The 15,493-nt window shown below is 41.9% G+C and overlaps 1 protein-coding gene across 15 annotated transcripts in view; it reads left to right on the top strand.

Moving 5' to 3' along the window:
- gramd1bb (GRAM domain containing 1Bb) overlaps positions 1-15,493 on the top strand; it is a 100,626-nt gene that overhangs the window by 61,962 nt on the left and 23,171 nt on the right. For 13 of the 15 annotated variants that reach the window (XM_020600415.1, XM_020600421.1, XM_020600420.1 and 10 more), the window contains one exon: positions 14,423-14,633. In XM_020600415.1, the coding sequence (XP_020456071.1) occupies positions 14,423-14,633 (211 nt within the window). Of the gene's footprint in view, positions 1-8,441; positions 9,016-13,397; positions 13,781-14,422; positions 14,634-15,493 lie in introns of those variants that run through there. The other 2 variants (XM_020600425.1, XM_020600428.1) reach the window with 2 other exon arrangements.

The following is a 15,493-nucleotide window of genomic DNA, read 5'->3' as shown; positions in this document are numbered from 1 at the left end:
TGTGTCTCAATCTCTCTATAGTGTATTTGTTGGTCCTCTTCATTTACATCCCTCGCTTTTTTCTGCTCTCCTCTTACTTTTCATCACTTAATCCTCCTGTCCATTTTTGTAGAGTGTAACTTTTAAAGTTTCTCAAGCCTACATAACATTAATCAGACTGAGTGCATACAAATGTGTGCTGTTTAGTGTGTCTTCTTGTGCGTGTGTGTGTGTGTGTGTGTTATAGTGTTACAATATATACATTTAAATTAAGAATGTGTTTGTAGAAGGCACTTTTGAACATGGACACATGCTTCCCATTTCACTGTGTTTCAATCCATGTTGAAGGACCAAAATAAATTATGGAACAAATTATATTAATCAGTTCCCCTTATAGATTCATCAGTGAGAGGATCCAGTAGAAATCTTGTTATTAGCATTCATTATACTGCTGTCTGTGCTCTGAGGGACAATCTGCTACACAGGTAAAATGCTTATTCCATCTATCAATAGTTCACTTAGCGGATTTGTCGTCTGGAGTGTCATACACAACTGGCTTACACTGGATATAGCAGCTTATTTATCAGCACTAGATACAGTGAGGGATCGTATTTAACTGGTTTAGAGTTCTCCAGCCTCTTTATTATATTGTTGTCTCATAATTGGTGCAATAGCTCAAGACGGTGTTGTGGTACTCAAGTCCAGGATTTTGACTCGAGTCCCATCCAGATTTTCAGGACTGATGACTCAGACATGAGCGTTGACTGCATTCAGACTCAGAAGTTAGAGACAAGGACTCTGACTTTTTCTTGTAATAGGCCTTAATAATTTTGCCTAAGATAATAATATTAAAACCTGTTCACCTGCACCATGCTGTATTCAGCACCCCTCCATTGAAGCATACACTCCGCCTTTCTATTAATGATCTTTATGTATCAAATTGCTGAGCAATATGGTGAAGAAATGCCCTGTTAGAAAGTTTGGAATTTAAAATGGCGAGAGCTGTGTCATTTGTGTTTGACTTTGACTCATGACTTGACTCAGACTCGACTCGGACTCATTGGATTATTCTTTGGTGACTCGGACAGCAGTAAACACAAGATTTTATAAACCAGATAAAGATTCATAATACAGTTTGACTGGAATGATAATGCACAAATTGAAACGTTAAAAAACTGTGGGACTCTGAGAAAAAGATTTTTAGACCTTAGTGTTTACAGAAGAAACAAGATCACTCAGAGAGTGGATGTTCCTCTGCCAAGGCACAACATTCACTCAAACAAATGGGTCCCTTGTGAAAAATGAGATCCAAAACAACAACACAAAATGTGTCCTAAAATCCTTGAGCTGGATCAGATCTGGGCCATCTTTTAGGGTATGTTAGGCAGTTATACTGTGCATCTTACCAAAACATTTCAGGATTCTGTCTTCATTAAAGGCCAAGTTATGGCAGAAAATATGCGTTAAATGAGGTTTTCAATGTTAACTTTAAATCACCATTTTAATAAATCATTTATGATTTATTAATCTGTTTTTGAAAAGCATCTAGCAACTAAAGTTATCAAATAAATGCAGTGGAGTACTTTGTTACTTTTGACCACTGGTATTTGCAAACTTGGTGTTTTTGAGGCATGTGATACCAACATTCTCTTTGCATATACTAAAACTGCATCACAGTAAAAGAAATAAAAAATAGTGGTGGTGATCAGTTTGACCTGGTGAGAACAAGCAAAGTCTTTTTTTAGTAATTTAAAAAACAATCTAGTGATGTCAAAAGCCTTTCAGTTTAGAAGCCAGGCTGCCCTGTTAGGTGTGTGTTTGTCACAGTGCACCCTGTGATTGAAAGCCAGGGTGGGGGAAAGTTTTGCAGCATTACTTGCGTGTTAGAAAACAAGGAAGAGATAAGAGTAAAAGCAAGACCATGTGCAGGGACATGGGTGTGAGTGAGAGAGAGGATTTGGCAGCGGCCTCAGTCTGGCATGGGGGATGTTTGTTCTTGATATGACATTTGGTGTGTGACTTAAATCTGCACACAGTTGTACATGCACACAGACACAGATGTGCACACACAGCCAACAGCAGCAGCTGTAGCAACACTAGGGGAGTAACAGAGGGCTAAAGCTGGAGCTCATTCTCTGCACATGGCCCCGTGGACAAACCGGTTGTTCCTGCAGGACAGACAGGCCTGTGTCTGTCTACTTGTCTGGTCAGTTCATCTCTTTTATCCTGTTGAATGTTGCCATTCAGAGCAGGCGACTGCAGTGTTGTTCCTGCTTCATGTCATGGTCAAAGTGCAGGAGAGCACAGGAGTAGACACTGGAGTTTTCTCGTCATGATGTCTATTGTTACACCCCTGTGAGACTGCAGCCACAAGTGTCTACACACATATACAGACCGTTGACAAATTAAAGGGGAAACACCAGAATAAATGAGTGGGCTCTGCCAGGATGACAGTGCCCCCGTCTATAGAGCAAGAGGGTCACTGAATGCTTTGATGAGAATAAAGTAATGTGAATCATAAGCAGTGGCCTTCACATTCACTAGATTAACAACCAGTTGAACATGTATGAAAGATTTTGGAGCGACATGTTAGACAGCTTCTCCACCACCACCATTGAAAAATCAAATGAGGGAATATCTTTTGGAAGGATGGTGTTGATCCCTCCAGTAGAACTCAGAGATTTGTAGAATCAATACCAAGGTGACTGAAGCCACTGTGTCACCTGTCTGTACATGTGCTGTGTGTATACAGAATTAGTAGAACATGATGCTGTACATGCAAAAAAAAAAAAAAAAATCAAAGTTCAAAGTGTTTGTTTTGTCATATGCACAGTTAGGAAACGTGTTTCCCTGTACAATGAAATTCTTACTTTGCCGTCCACATGAATGCCACAAAATACAAATGAAATATAAAGTAGATAAATAAGTAACACAAAATCTAAGGCACTTTAAGCAGCAACAGATGCAGCAATATAATAAAGAATTTATAAGAATATAACAGAATGTATGCTGCATGGGAGCAGCATGTGCAGCAGAGTCATTGTGCAATTATGCATGTAACACAAATAAGTAACAAAATCTAAGACACTTTAAGCAGCAACAAATGCAGCAATATAATAAAAGAATATAATAAATGTATGCTGCATGGGAGCAGCATGTGCAGCAGTCAACAGTCAATGCGCAATTATGCATGTGCAAACTGAGAATGTAAACAGTACATCACGTATTTCCTGGTAATAAACTCCTCAGCTGTTTAGGAGTCTGATGGCAGAGGGAAAGAAAGAGTTTTTCAGTCTAGTGGTCCTACATTTCATACTTCTAAACCTCCAGCCAGAGGGTAGAGAAGTGAACAGTCCATGCTGGGGGTGGGTGGGATCTTTGAGGATGGAGGCAGCTTTCCTACGCACCCTGTGGTGGTAAATGCAGACATTTGTGTTCAGAGGCTCACGTACAGTACATCCAAACCACCCTCATCGGCATCCAATGCTGAGCCACTGATGCCTCTCTGAGCTATACTAGGCTGACTAGAAAATTATAGCTCCCAGGCCTCTGCACCAAAAAGATTTATTTCAATGTGTAAAGTAGTGAAGAAGGGCAAGGAAGATACCATGTGAATAAACTGGGGGTGAACTGCTGGTTGTTCAGCTGGTCCTGCTCAGAAAACAGAGTGATTAATGTCCAGAGTCTAGAATTTGTGAGGAATGGACTTTGAACAACATGGAGGTTAGCCCTGTTGCCTCACAGCAAGAAGGTTCCAGGTTCAAGCCCCGGCAGACCTGGGGCCTTTCTGTGCAAAGTGTGCATGTTCTCCTTGCACCTGTGTGGGTTCTCTCCAGTTACTCCAGCTTCCTCCCACAGTCCAAAGACATGCAGCTTAGGTTGACTGGTGACTCTAAATCACCCATAGGAGTAAGTGTGTGAGGTTGTTTGTCTACATGTCAGCCCTGTGATGAACTGGCAACCTGTCCGAGGTGTACCCCGCCTCTCACGGAGTGTCAGCTGGGATTGGCTGCAACCCTGTTTAGGAATAAGCAGTATAGATAGTGGATGGATGGACTTTGAGCATAGCTTGAAACCGACAGCAGATGCAGCACTACACCATCAGACTGGACCACAGTGGATTTCCAAATTCACAGCAGGGACTCTGCACTGAAGAAAAACAGTTTTCCTCCTGGCCACAGCTTATTAACTTTCTCTCTCCCATCCTCTGTGCCCCTTTTCTTTTTTTGCCTGCACACCAGCGAAAGCCATAGCTGTAGGTATTATATCTTCAGGCTTTTGTATGTACGTCTGTCCATACAATACTCTCATCCAAATGTACAAATGTATTTTCATGAGCAGGATATCTCTGGAACACCTTGGGAATTTCTTCAAATTTGGCATGTGTCCACTTGGACTCAGGGAATAACTGATTAGATTTTGATGGTCAAAGGTCAAGGTCATGGTGACCTCACATCTGTCACATTCCCGTGAATTTGACTGGTTGGCAGAGGTATACAACCACAAAGCAGCAATTCTAGTTTTATCTCTGCATCCTTCCCACAAGCCATCACTGATTATATTCCAGATTGCTCCCTGCATCACTTTCCTGCCTCCTCCTAGTATAACCAGATTTTTTTTATCTTTAGGATGTGAGGGGACGTGAATGAATATGCACTGACTCTGCAATGTTTGCATAGTATTTAACTATAAATGAATTGGCATTACATGTTCATTTTGACAAACTGGTCATATACAGTGCTCATTAATCCCACTCTAAGAAACAACATTTTTGATTAAAAAAACAAATATTTTTTTGTTTAGACAAAAAAAAGTTGTATTTATACAACTTTTTCAGGCAGATGGATGAATTTATTTCCAAGCAACTTTTAAAACATTAGTCATGTCATGTTGTGGGAGGAAATGCCTCCGTTTCCCTCTGTCTCACTCAAACAGGCTTTGCTGTTAATGGACTGGAAGGTGCGTTCAGACAGTCATGTGTATTCCTCTCTGACAGATGTGTAATAAAAAGATTTTACATTAGCGTTCCACATGCTGTTTCTCCAAAGAAGCCTGTCCAGGGCTGTTTTTTCATTACATTTTTTAAAAACACAATTAGAGCCTGCTCCACTCGCTAATGCTACTGTATACTGGCAAAATAGTGTTGTTTACCAAGCCCGTTCTTTTTTAGAAAAGTGAAGGGTAGAAAAGTGTTTGTCAGTGATGTCTTTTGTTTGTGTTCCACTGCAACATTGCACACGCTGCAAAACCGTTTATCCCCGCTGTTGTGCAGAATGTCAGGGAACTGTGTTGCACAGCCGATAGTAATTATTGCTGGTAAACGTGAGGCATTTATGTCACATGTCTGTATCTTCACAACCTGAAAGAAGTGAGTTTGGTGACCTATGACTTTTGCACAGAGGCCGCTCTGATGGGTATCGACAACACCCTGATGTTTCTCATACAGCAGCTACAATAGAGTCACAAAAATAGTCACAAAACCAGCATGATGAAACACATATTTATGTTTAAAATGTCCCATAAGTAGTTTTGAATAATTAGGTGCACAAAGCAAGCTTATACAAATTTCAAGAAAGATTTTTTTAAAAAGGTTTCTGAAAACTGAAATAGCTGTACAGTATCTAAACACACAGTACAGCAAGAGCCATGGTCGACATTGAGGTGACATATATTTGTCCCTTTGAGATAGATAAATCTTGAGAGACATACACGATAACTAAAGTGAATTGTAAAGAATCATCTGATAACTCGGTTAGTTTGAGCCATACTGTGGCCTGGTTAAATGGCTTAGTCAGTGATTTATATACAATATTTTAGGTGAAGTATATATGTGAAAGTATGAAGTATATCCACCCTTACACCTCCTCACTTCACCTTGTTTTCTACCCTAAGACCACATACGTATGCACAGTCTCTTTCTGTCCAGCCCTCACCCCTCTCTCTGCAGTGGTCTATGTCACCCAGCCTGTTTCCTTCCGCCTGCATATCCCCTGCAGATGGCAGTGGCTGTGTCCCGTCCCGCATGGACAAGTCGCCCGCAGGGGCTTAATCCTGTTGCCAGTTTCCTGGCCCCTCCTGCCTCTCTCTGACATCTCCACCAAGTCCTTAAATTACCTCACTGGGCCAAGTCGTGCTCTTGAATTTAAATCAGTGTGTGTAATTATAGCTGCTTTCGGGACAGGTTCTTGTACCCAGAGGTGCAGTAGGCCATAGCTTCAATGAGGACCCAAAAATGTTACAGGCCTGCCTTTGTTAGGTTTCCACACAGTGAGGATAATTAAGCATTTTAATTAAGCCTGGGACTAAATGCTGAAGTTATGCTCTTGGGGCTGGATTTAAAAAGTTTTAGAAGAGATAATGACATACAGTGCAGCAGTAGTTTCACTTTGCTTGTTTAAAACTCTACTGAGTGATGTTTCAGACTTCTTCTTGGTATGAGGAAAATAGATATATCAGCCACTGGGGCCACCACTGATCAGTCCTGACATGCTGAACATGTCCACAATAAAGTGCACTCAAACTCCAGGGCTTTGTAGATAGCTAATAGTGTATGTTAATGCTCTATGCAACAGCATAACACCCCCCCACACACACACACACACACACACACACACATACAAACACACTTCCCTACTGCTTTCTCTTTCTCCCTCTGGTTGGAGAGGGAGAAACACTTCAAGTGGCAGTGCACATGAATGGCTTGATGCGCTGCCATGGTAACTGCACGACTGAGACACAGACTGACAGGCATTTCCGACTCAGCCAGGCGTCACCATGTTGATGTTGCTATGACAACTTGGTAAACAGCATGCTTTCCTCTCAAAGAGATGGAGAAATTAGTTTCAGTCTTTAACATTTGGGATGTGTTCAACTTAGCTCTATGCCGCAAAAATTAAATTGAATCTATTCAAGCCTGTCAGTCGTCTATTGTTGAGATGAATGAATCAGTCGTTACAAACCCATGGCTGTTCATTATATACCACGTTTGTGAGTGTGTGGTCAGTTTGACCATCTTTGTGTCCTGTGAGTGCAGTAACAATGAGTACAGGGGTCCCCTAAGTAGGTCGGCTGTTGGTGTGAGACCGGGCGGGCTTATCTGGGCACACAGCGGTCCGGCTCAGCGGACCAGCTCCCTTTGTTCCATAGCACAGCTCCGCTCAGCACTCCCACAGAGACAGCTAGCACTGCTGCAACCCCCAGGGTCAAATCTTTCCAGCAGCACAGCTCAGGGCTCCATTTGCTTCCTTATAGAGATACCAAGGTGACAATGCCTATATATACAATGGGTTACCTTAAAATTATTTGTCCTGGCATGTTCATAAGACCAGTAAGTATTGATTAATTGGTAATAAGTGGTAATAATCCTTTTGTAAAAATTGATGTGCAGTTGTTTATCAAGTAAACAGTAGTTCAACAAGTAAATTGCACTATAGCGCTCATATTTTAAAGAAATGTGTCTTTGCACATGGAAACATGTTCAGCAATTAGTTCATATAAATGCTATGTGTGTAATCCACCATAACATTTGTAACCCAGTAATGAATACGTACTGCAGGTCCAGTCCTGTGGATAAAGCCTTTCGAGATACGGATGACATTTTCTGCACAAGCTGATTGAGAGGTGTGGGTGTTGCAGGCCTTAGATCGCTTAATCAACCAAGCCAGTTAAATAATTTACCTTTTCTGACTTTAAAAAACAATGTACTGTATATAATAGCATTAAGTGTAAAAGAGGACTGAAAGATGCACCCACAGACTAAAAGGAACTATTTATCAATAAAAACAGACTTAGTCATGATGTACATGAAGCATGTGACTTAACTGTCACTCATGCTTCCGCCTTATTTAAGAGATAGAGATGAGTTGAAGGTCTGTGTTTAAAACACAGGTAGATGGTAATGACGCACGATGGACAATATTTCATATTGCCTTTTATTTGTTTGTATGTGTTGGACCATGCCAGACATGCTGAAAAGCAATGTCCTCCACAAACAGTCTTATTACATAGAATTTATAGTAATGTGTTTTTTTAATGGGCTATTTGTTCTTAATTATTTGTTTGATATTTGCAAAGTACAGCAAGTGACTCAGCTGACTTCCTGCAGTCTTAACTGATAATTTAGACCCCAGTCAAAATATATTTGACTTTGTTATATATGCCGTACTTGCATTTGATTTGCATAATTTCATTTTGTGAACCTACCACTTCTCTTGCCCTTTATAATTAACATGCTGCTTATGGAGACAGTTCATTTTGACAATAGCAGGAAGTTTATGTGTGTGTGAGCATGTATCAGCGTGAAACCATGAAAAGTGTTTACCACAAAGCCTGAGCTCACTTATTGTGTGATTTAGAGGGAGCTTTGGATGTAAAGCGACCTGAATGCCGGTGATGTCAGCCCCTCCATTCATGAATCACATGAATAATTGAGGATGCAGCAGGCTGAGTGCACCAGCACCAAGTAGAGGTAGAATACAAAGTGAAAGCCATCTCTTTCCTCATTTGCTCTGTCTCTGCCCCCACCCCCGTTTCTTTCAGTCTATTGTCAGTCTGCAGCCGTGAAATTCTGTGAGCAAGGAGCAAAAATCGCGAGAGGAGAACCTTGCTTGGATACTAGCGGATGCAGTAATCAGGCAGATGATCAAATGGCTGGGAGACCAGAGGAAGAAAAAGGCGGAATGGAAAGGTGCAGGTTGCTAAGAGGGAGCGGGAGCTTATCAGCCTCAGCTAGGCAAACCAGAAGAGAGTGAATGAGAAAAAGAGAAAGGGGAACAAACAAAGCCTGGTCTCCAGTCGGGAAAATACATTCTTTTTCTCTCCCTCCGCTGCATCGTTTCCTCCTCCTTTTCCTCTCATTCTCCTGGAATGCTTCGAAACTTGTCCACCATCCTCCCCTTAATCCCTTATCCCTGTCTTTTTTCTTCTTGTCCCCCCTCCTCCTCCTCTCCTTCCTCATACATCTCATCCACTGCTCTCGCTGCTTGAATGAAGCCGTTTGGATCGCGGCGGAGTGGCTCCCTACATGGCTACAGCCAGGTTAGTGCTGGGAACAACTGTGTGCCTACCTGCCCTGCATTCAGGCAGAATTACACGGTGCCTGCATAATGACTAGTTTCACTGCTTGGCAAGATCAACATGTACTATTTAGAAGGGGGACAGCTGCACCTTCGACCTCCAATGCCTCTTCATTGACAGGTGGCATTCAGGGCGATGTAAGCTGGTTATTAGGAGATCAGAGCTGGCCAAGGAAGATCAGTGGCCCTAAGCCTGCTAAAGAAAATCTCGCTCCCTGCCTTCCATCTTTTCTCTCTCCCTCTCCATTTATCAGCCAAGCTACCTGTCTTTTTTTACAATGAGAGAGAAAGAAAAGTGCTGTCCACAGTTCAGGGTGTGATCAGTTCATTTCTAGGTGTTGCCTACGAGGACATGGTGGTGTTGGAGTGTGTGACGGTGGCCAGCAAGGACTGTCGCTGCCTTGAGGGCTGCTATGGCGAGATGTTGATGGACTATCTTTCATCTGTGGTATGGCAGGCTGTTTGATGCATGTCCAAGGGTGTGTGCATGTGTGGATAGGGTGGATGGGTGGGGTAGATGCATTTGTTCTCAATATGTACAGTTCATGGGTATTTTAAACATGGAGCTGGCTGTTTGTAGTATTTTGTAGATTGCGTGTGTGATGTTGCTAAGTTTATCATTTCAGTAAAAGCTGAGTGAGCCGTTATGTATTTCTGCAGTACGGGGGCATATATACTCTGTGTCCGCGCGCATGCCCATGTTTATGTCTGCTTCTATGTACTGTATGCGCATTCCTGTGCGTGCATGCACAGTGGATGCTGATGAACACAATGCTCCTCATGGCCTATTCAAAGCAAACAGAGCTCAAGGGTCACTGCCAGCCAGATGGGTATTTTCCAGGGTCAGCAAAACTGTTAAAGCAAGCGGGGCCCTCAGAAAGGCCCAGAACTCTGTTCTTTTGTGAAGCTGAGCATTTGGGCGGCTGGAGCCAGTTGGATTTAGAGCTTTAGAGCTTAAAAGACTGTAACAAAGTGGCACAGGCAGCATGCTTGTTTCTCTCCTTTTTTATTTCTTTGCATCTACATGTAAGAACCTGACCTATTTTGAATGACTGTGACACGTGGAGATTCTGTGTGATCAACACCTTGAAGTTGGTCTTTTCTGCACAGAGCGCTGTAATGCTGATGAGTTCTGTGCTCAGTGCTCAGGGACCAATCCTCAGACAGTTTGCTAATGAAAGTGCTGTGCTGTACAAAATTTGGCATTTTACTGTTTTAATAATCAAGCGAGATGTTAACAGCGCCATATACAGGAGCGGCTGTGGCTCAGGAGGTAGAGTGGAACCAGAAAATTAGCAGTTTGATTTGATTCCCGGCTTGTTCAGTCCACGTGTCAAAGTGTCCTGGAGCAAGACATTGAACCCCGGTTGCTCCCAGTGATGTGAGTGCTTGGAAGTGCGAGTGGATGAATGGCCTAACAGTGTGAAAGCACTTTGAGTGCACTGTAATGCATGGAAAATCGCCATACCACTACAGTATAAGACCATTTATGTAGCACTGCTAAGTTTGGATGTAAACAAGCTGTGATTTAGATGAATTCATTTATTATTTATCAAATTTATTTCAGCCATTTTTTGGAGAAACTTGAATTAATATGGCCTTTATTCAGTTTACCAAAATACATTTCACAGTTAAAGAATGAACACCAGCACAGAAAGATATGATGAAACATCCATAAATTAAAATTGTGGATATTTGTAGAAGTTCCAAAATCAGTCATTACATGTGCAAATGAGCTGTGATGCCCTGTCTGTCACATTGCTTTCTCTCAGACAAACATATCTAACAGCTGAGCTGGCCTGGTGTATTTAGTCGCACACTGAATATTTAAACTCCGTTCATTGTTGCTATAGAGATATTCATCCTAAGCTGAGCTTTGTTTGAGCCCTGCGGCTGTGTCGGCGGTGCTATATGTGATATGGCTTTTTAATTGTTCAATTGTTTGTCAACACTCTACAGTGTAACTGAAGGTAAATATAGGCTGCGGTCTTCACATCACACGGTCACTTGGTGCAGCTTTAGAACTCGAAAGCTCATGTGATTTATACTGAAAACAGGTTTTAATCATGAAGCACACTTATATATTCATGTAACAGCTGTGCCTGTTACTCTACAATTGGCAAACGCGTTGTGCTTTTTATCCAGAGACAGGTTCTGTTGCATTATGTCAGACTGTCAGGGCTTTCTTTCATGAAGCAAAGCATCTGTGATAGATGCTTTTGTCTGCTTCTTTGTAGAGCAGCGTCAGCTGCATGTTCACTCTATCCACACCACCATGCAGGTTCAAAGAGCAAACTGTTGTGTGAGTAAGTCATTCTTATGCTGATGACAGAACCATGTTCCCATTGTTTGCTGACGTGTCTCTGGAAAGGTGAGATGATCCATGAATTTCTCTGTTGCTGAAAACAACAAGTGGAGGTTTATGTACCGGTCAGACCCTGTTGGTTTTTCCATGCAAGGAAAGTGAGAATGATTCTTTGCTTGGTTCATTTAAGTTTTTTGGTGGGTAATAAAAGTCCCAACTTTTATTACCCACCATTTAGCCGTCCCCGGTAGGCTAGTGGTTAAGGCTCTCGACACTGCGCCCCAGGTTCGAATCAGGGTTGCATCATCCAGCGTAAAACACGTGCCAAATGTCAACATGCGAGTCATCAGTGTGACGATTCGATGTGGCGACCCCTAAACAGAAAAAGCCGAAAGTGACTGTACTGTACTTTTATTACCCACCTGCAGCTCCAGGCATTTTAACTGGCACTTCATTTCATGATATCTAAAACTACTTTGTACCTTTATGGTGGTTTAAAAGACACATTTCTGCTCTCATGAGACCTCGTTATGTGTCTGTTACATTTGTGAAAAATGTACTTCTGAGTACACAAAATAGTGAGTGTAGTTTGTAGAAGGAGGACAGCCCCAAAGCTTCTCCCAAGAGTAAATTACCTTGACAAGACATTCAGAATGGTCACAAGCAAATACAACAGCATGTTTAATAATATGTCCACAGCCAATGAGGATGAAATGATCCTGGGAGGAGGTAACACATTTTATTAGTGTTGCTCTGAACAAAAGGAACTGTGGCCCAGTGTAAGAAATGCTTCAGTGATATTACACAAAGAGAACAAGAGGACTTCTGCTAGTAACTGACATGTAGAGGATGTGACCACAGTGTCTTGCTGCATACTGACTACTACTTAATAGCAGCCATTCACATTATAGCTATACTTTGTTTGTAACACAGTAATGGTGTAAATGCAAATTAAGTGTCTGAAGAAAACCACCTGTCCTAAGTTTTCATAGTTATCAAACTTTGTTTAGTTAGTTGCAAAGGAAAGAGCCATTAGCTCGCAGGGTTTCCCGCAGTGTGTTATAGTGAGGCAGGTCATTACGCCTGAAATAAAGACCACGTCCACCTTCGTCCTAAAAATTAATACTAATAAATAATATAATAATAATAAATAATATGAAATAAAACATTAATCTTGAAGGAAAAAGTACCTTCCATACAAATGCGACATATTCAGTGATTAACGTGGCTGCTGTATAGCACGTCGTACACTACAAAACTGAGCACAAAACGATATGTGACAGGATCTTTTATAATTTAGTTTTTTTGGGCTCTTTTGCTGTTATTTATTATGTACAAAGTGGGTCACAGAGAGGCGGACAGAGGAGAGGGCCTGCGACAAAAGTCGGCAACCAGACCCTAACTGCCGGTACTGCGCGCACTGTGCCTGCATATGTAGAGCGCCACAGCGTAACTGGTCAGCTATCAGGGAGCCTGGTATGTGACAGGATTTATGGTAAAACCTTGGCCTGGTTCATTCGTCTGCCAACTTGCATGGTTACTGTATGTGTGTATAGCTCAGACAAAGATTATCATGCATATAGAATATCAATGCACTCTGCTTCCTACCATCTTAGTGTTTTTACAGTAAGATGGTAGGTTGTTTTTTTATAAAAATAAATGACAAGGTGTGTTGAGTGATAAAGACATAATAGGAACTTGAAGAATACACTTTTAAACTGTGGCTCTGCATTGAATAGTATGGCATTCACCTGCCTCTGGACTGTGGCAGTAGTGGATGTGCAACTCAAATGATAAATGCATGGCAGTTAAAGGATGATTTCCTACAAATTTACTCCTAATCAGGTAGGAACTAATCAGTAATCACTGCAGAGTACACAATGTACAGTACAGTCAAAAGGATGTTCCACCGCAGACTACTGGTACATATAAATTAATGTCAGAAGGACTATAATATACCAGACATGCTTTAAACAGATGTGGAGGCTCTGTGGTGTCCTTTTCTTTTAACACCAAGCTAATCAGCTCCAGGCACAGCAGACCCTGGCAGCTGTCAGCGCTGCTCTCTGTGATTCAGTGCTCTAAGCTGAGTCCAGGATAGAACAGTAGATCAGTAACTAACAGTGGCCATTGGCTGGTAGTGACGTCATGGCTTGCATAACACCATGTCAAATAAGCAGGTCTGGCGGTCACAGTGCCACACGGTTCACTCGCAGAGCCTTTCGTTAGCTTCTGTCAGTGAGGGGAGGGCTTCCTGTTTAGCCACTGATATTTGTGTGCATGTGTGAGTGTGTACAGGAACGGGAGCATCTAGTGCTGGATCAGAGAGGCCTTTGTGGAACTTGGTGTATGATGGGCAACAGGGACCACCCTGTCTTAAGACAAACAGTCCTCCCCCTCAGCTGGTCAGCTGTTAGAGCAGGTATTAAACCAATAAAAGTCAACATGTTCCTTAATTTAAGGCAACAGAATCACATGGTATAAACCTACTTTAGGCAGAATGATGGTTTTCCCCTGGCAGTGTATTTTTGATGTTTTTCATGTTTGTCTTCCAAAGTGGTTTTCATGGCTCTGCTACAGCCATGGAAGCTGTTTGTCGGAGAGAAAGATACTTTATTGTAAGGATATTTTGTAGGATTTAAAATAAACAGCTCAATAAATCTCAGAGTCAACACAGACTCAGAACATCAAAAAGTAATATATTGATTTGCTTGTTGCCTTTAAAGTGTGGAATTAGTGAGAAAATCCTCAGGTCGTGCATGACTGTATCTTACTACATGTTTCCCTCACTACTCCTGCTGTTGTTGTGTTGGTTTTCCCGTATTAGCTTAGTTTTTATTAGCCGTGATGCTCCAAGCCTCTTAAGCCTCAAGTAGTGTGTGCACTGTGCTGCTGTCCACACTGATTTGTGAACTAATGGTCTTTATATTAATGTATTTGTATAATTTGTGCGATGCACTTTTACAGGCTAGGCTGCATTTTTATAATTGATTTAGGATGAAGTAACATTAAAATGAATGAGTAGATTTTTTTTGGTTATTCCTCTGTCTCTCTTTTCTTTTAGCACTGCCAGTAACTCAAACAAGAGCACACCCACCTGCTCACCAGTCCTTCGTAAACGCTCGCGCTCTCCCACACCACAGAGCCAGGAGGGTGAGAACATGGTGGAGAAGGGTTCGGACCACTCATCTGACAAGTCCCCCTCCACACCTGAGCAGATTGTCCAGAGAACATACTCCCTGCAGTCAACACGAGGCGGGGGAAAGAACTCAAAGGTGAGTGGCCAGGAAATGCTTCTTTTTACCTGTGTGACACATTTACTTGGTAGAGAGAAATGGCTACCTTCCTAGTTTTAAAGTGTGGTGGAGTTGTTAAACATAGCCAGCATTTTGCACACTATAACCACATAAAGCTCTCATCCCATCAGCACAAAGCTGCTCTAACATTTTCACAGAATGGCTAATGTGTCACTGTGGAAAGCAGGGTGCCAGTTTCACAGCTATAGATTAAGGTTAGACCGGTCAGGAAAAGGCTTCCTCGAAACTATGAGTCCTCACTGACCAAAAACACAACCAGTGCACATTGCAACTCATTATACTTATTGTTACCTCCGCCTAGATGCAACTACAGCATAAGGGCATCAGAATGAGGCTGCATGTGTAGGTTAGGTTATACAACCTAAATATTTATGTGCATTAAAAATAATATCCCATTCTTACTGCATTAGATTTTGAATCATCGCAGTGAAGACCTAATGAGCATATGATAGTTGTGGTGATAACGTCTGCAAGCCATTAATTTACCCAGGGTGACCACTGAGGACGGAGCACAGTCACGTGTGCTGTGATTGGTTATTGACTGGTACATACTGAAATGGAGAGACTGCGCCCTCTTCTCTGTCCCAGGCTTTTATTTTTACATCCTGTTTACTCCAGATTCTGAACCCTTTCTTTGTCTTTTTAAAATAACAGTCGAATGATAGAAAGGACAGCAGAGTGTTAATACTCAGTTCCATCATCAGATCTGTACTAAAGTAGTAAAAGCTTTTACAAAGCTGAGTATTCGAATAAGCTTGTTGTAGCTTAGCTTAACTTACTGCAGCTTACTTAAGATGAGATGAACAATGAGATGAAAA

Source organism: Monopterus albus, unplaced genomic scaffold (genome assembly GCF_001952655.1).
Source record: "Monopterus albus unplaced genomic scaffold, M_albus_1.0 scaffold46.1, whole genome shotgun sequence".
NCBI classification, from domain to species: domain Eukaryota; kingdom Metazoa; phylum Chordata; class Actinopteri; order Synbranchiformes; family Synbranchidae; genus Monopterus; species Monopterus albus.
The sequence above is the reverse complement of the archived record's forward strand: the minus strand, read 5'-3'. Positions and strand labels throughout refer to the sequence as shown.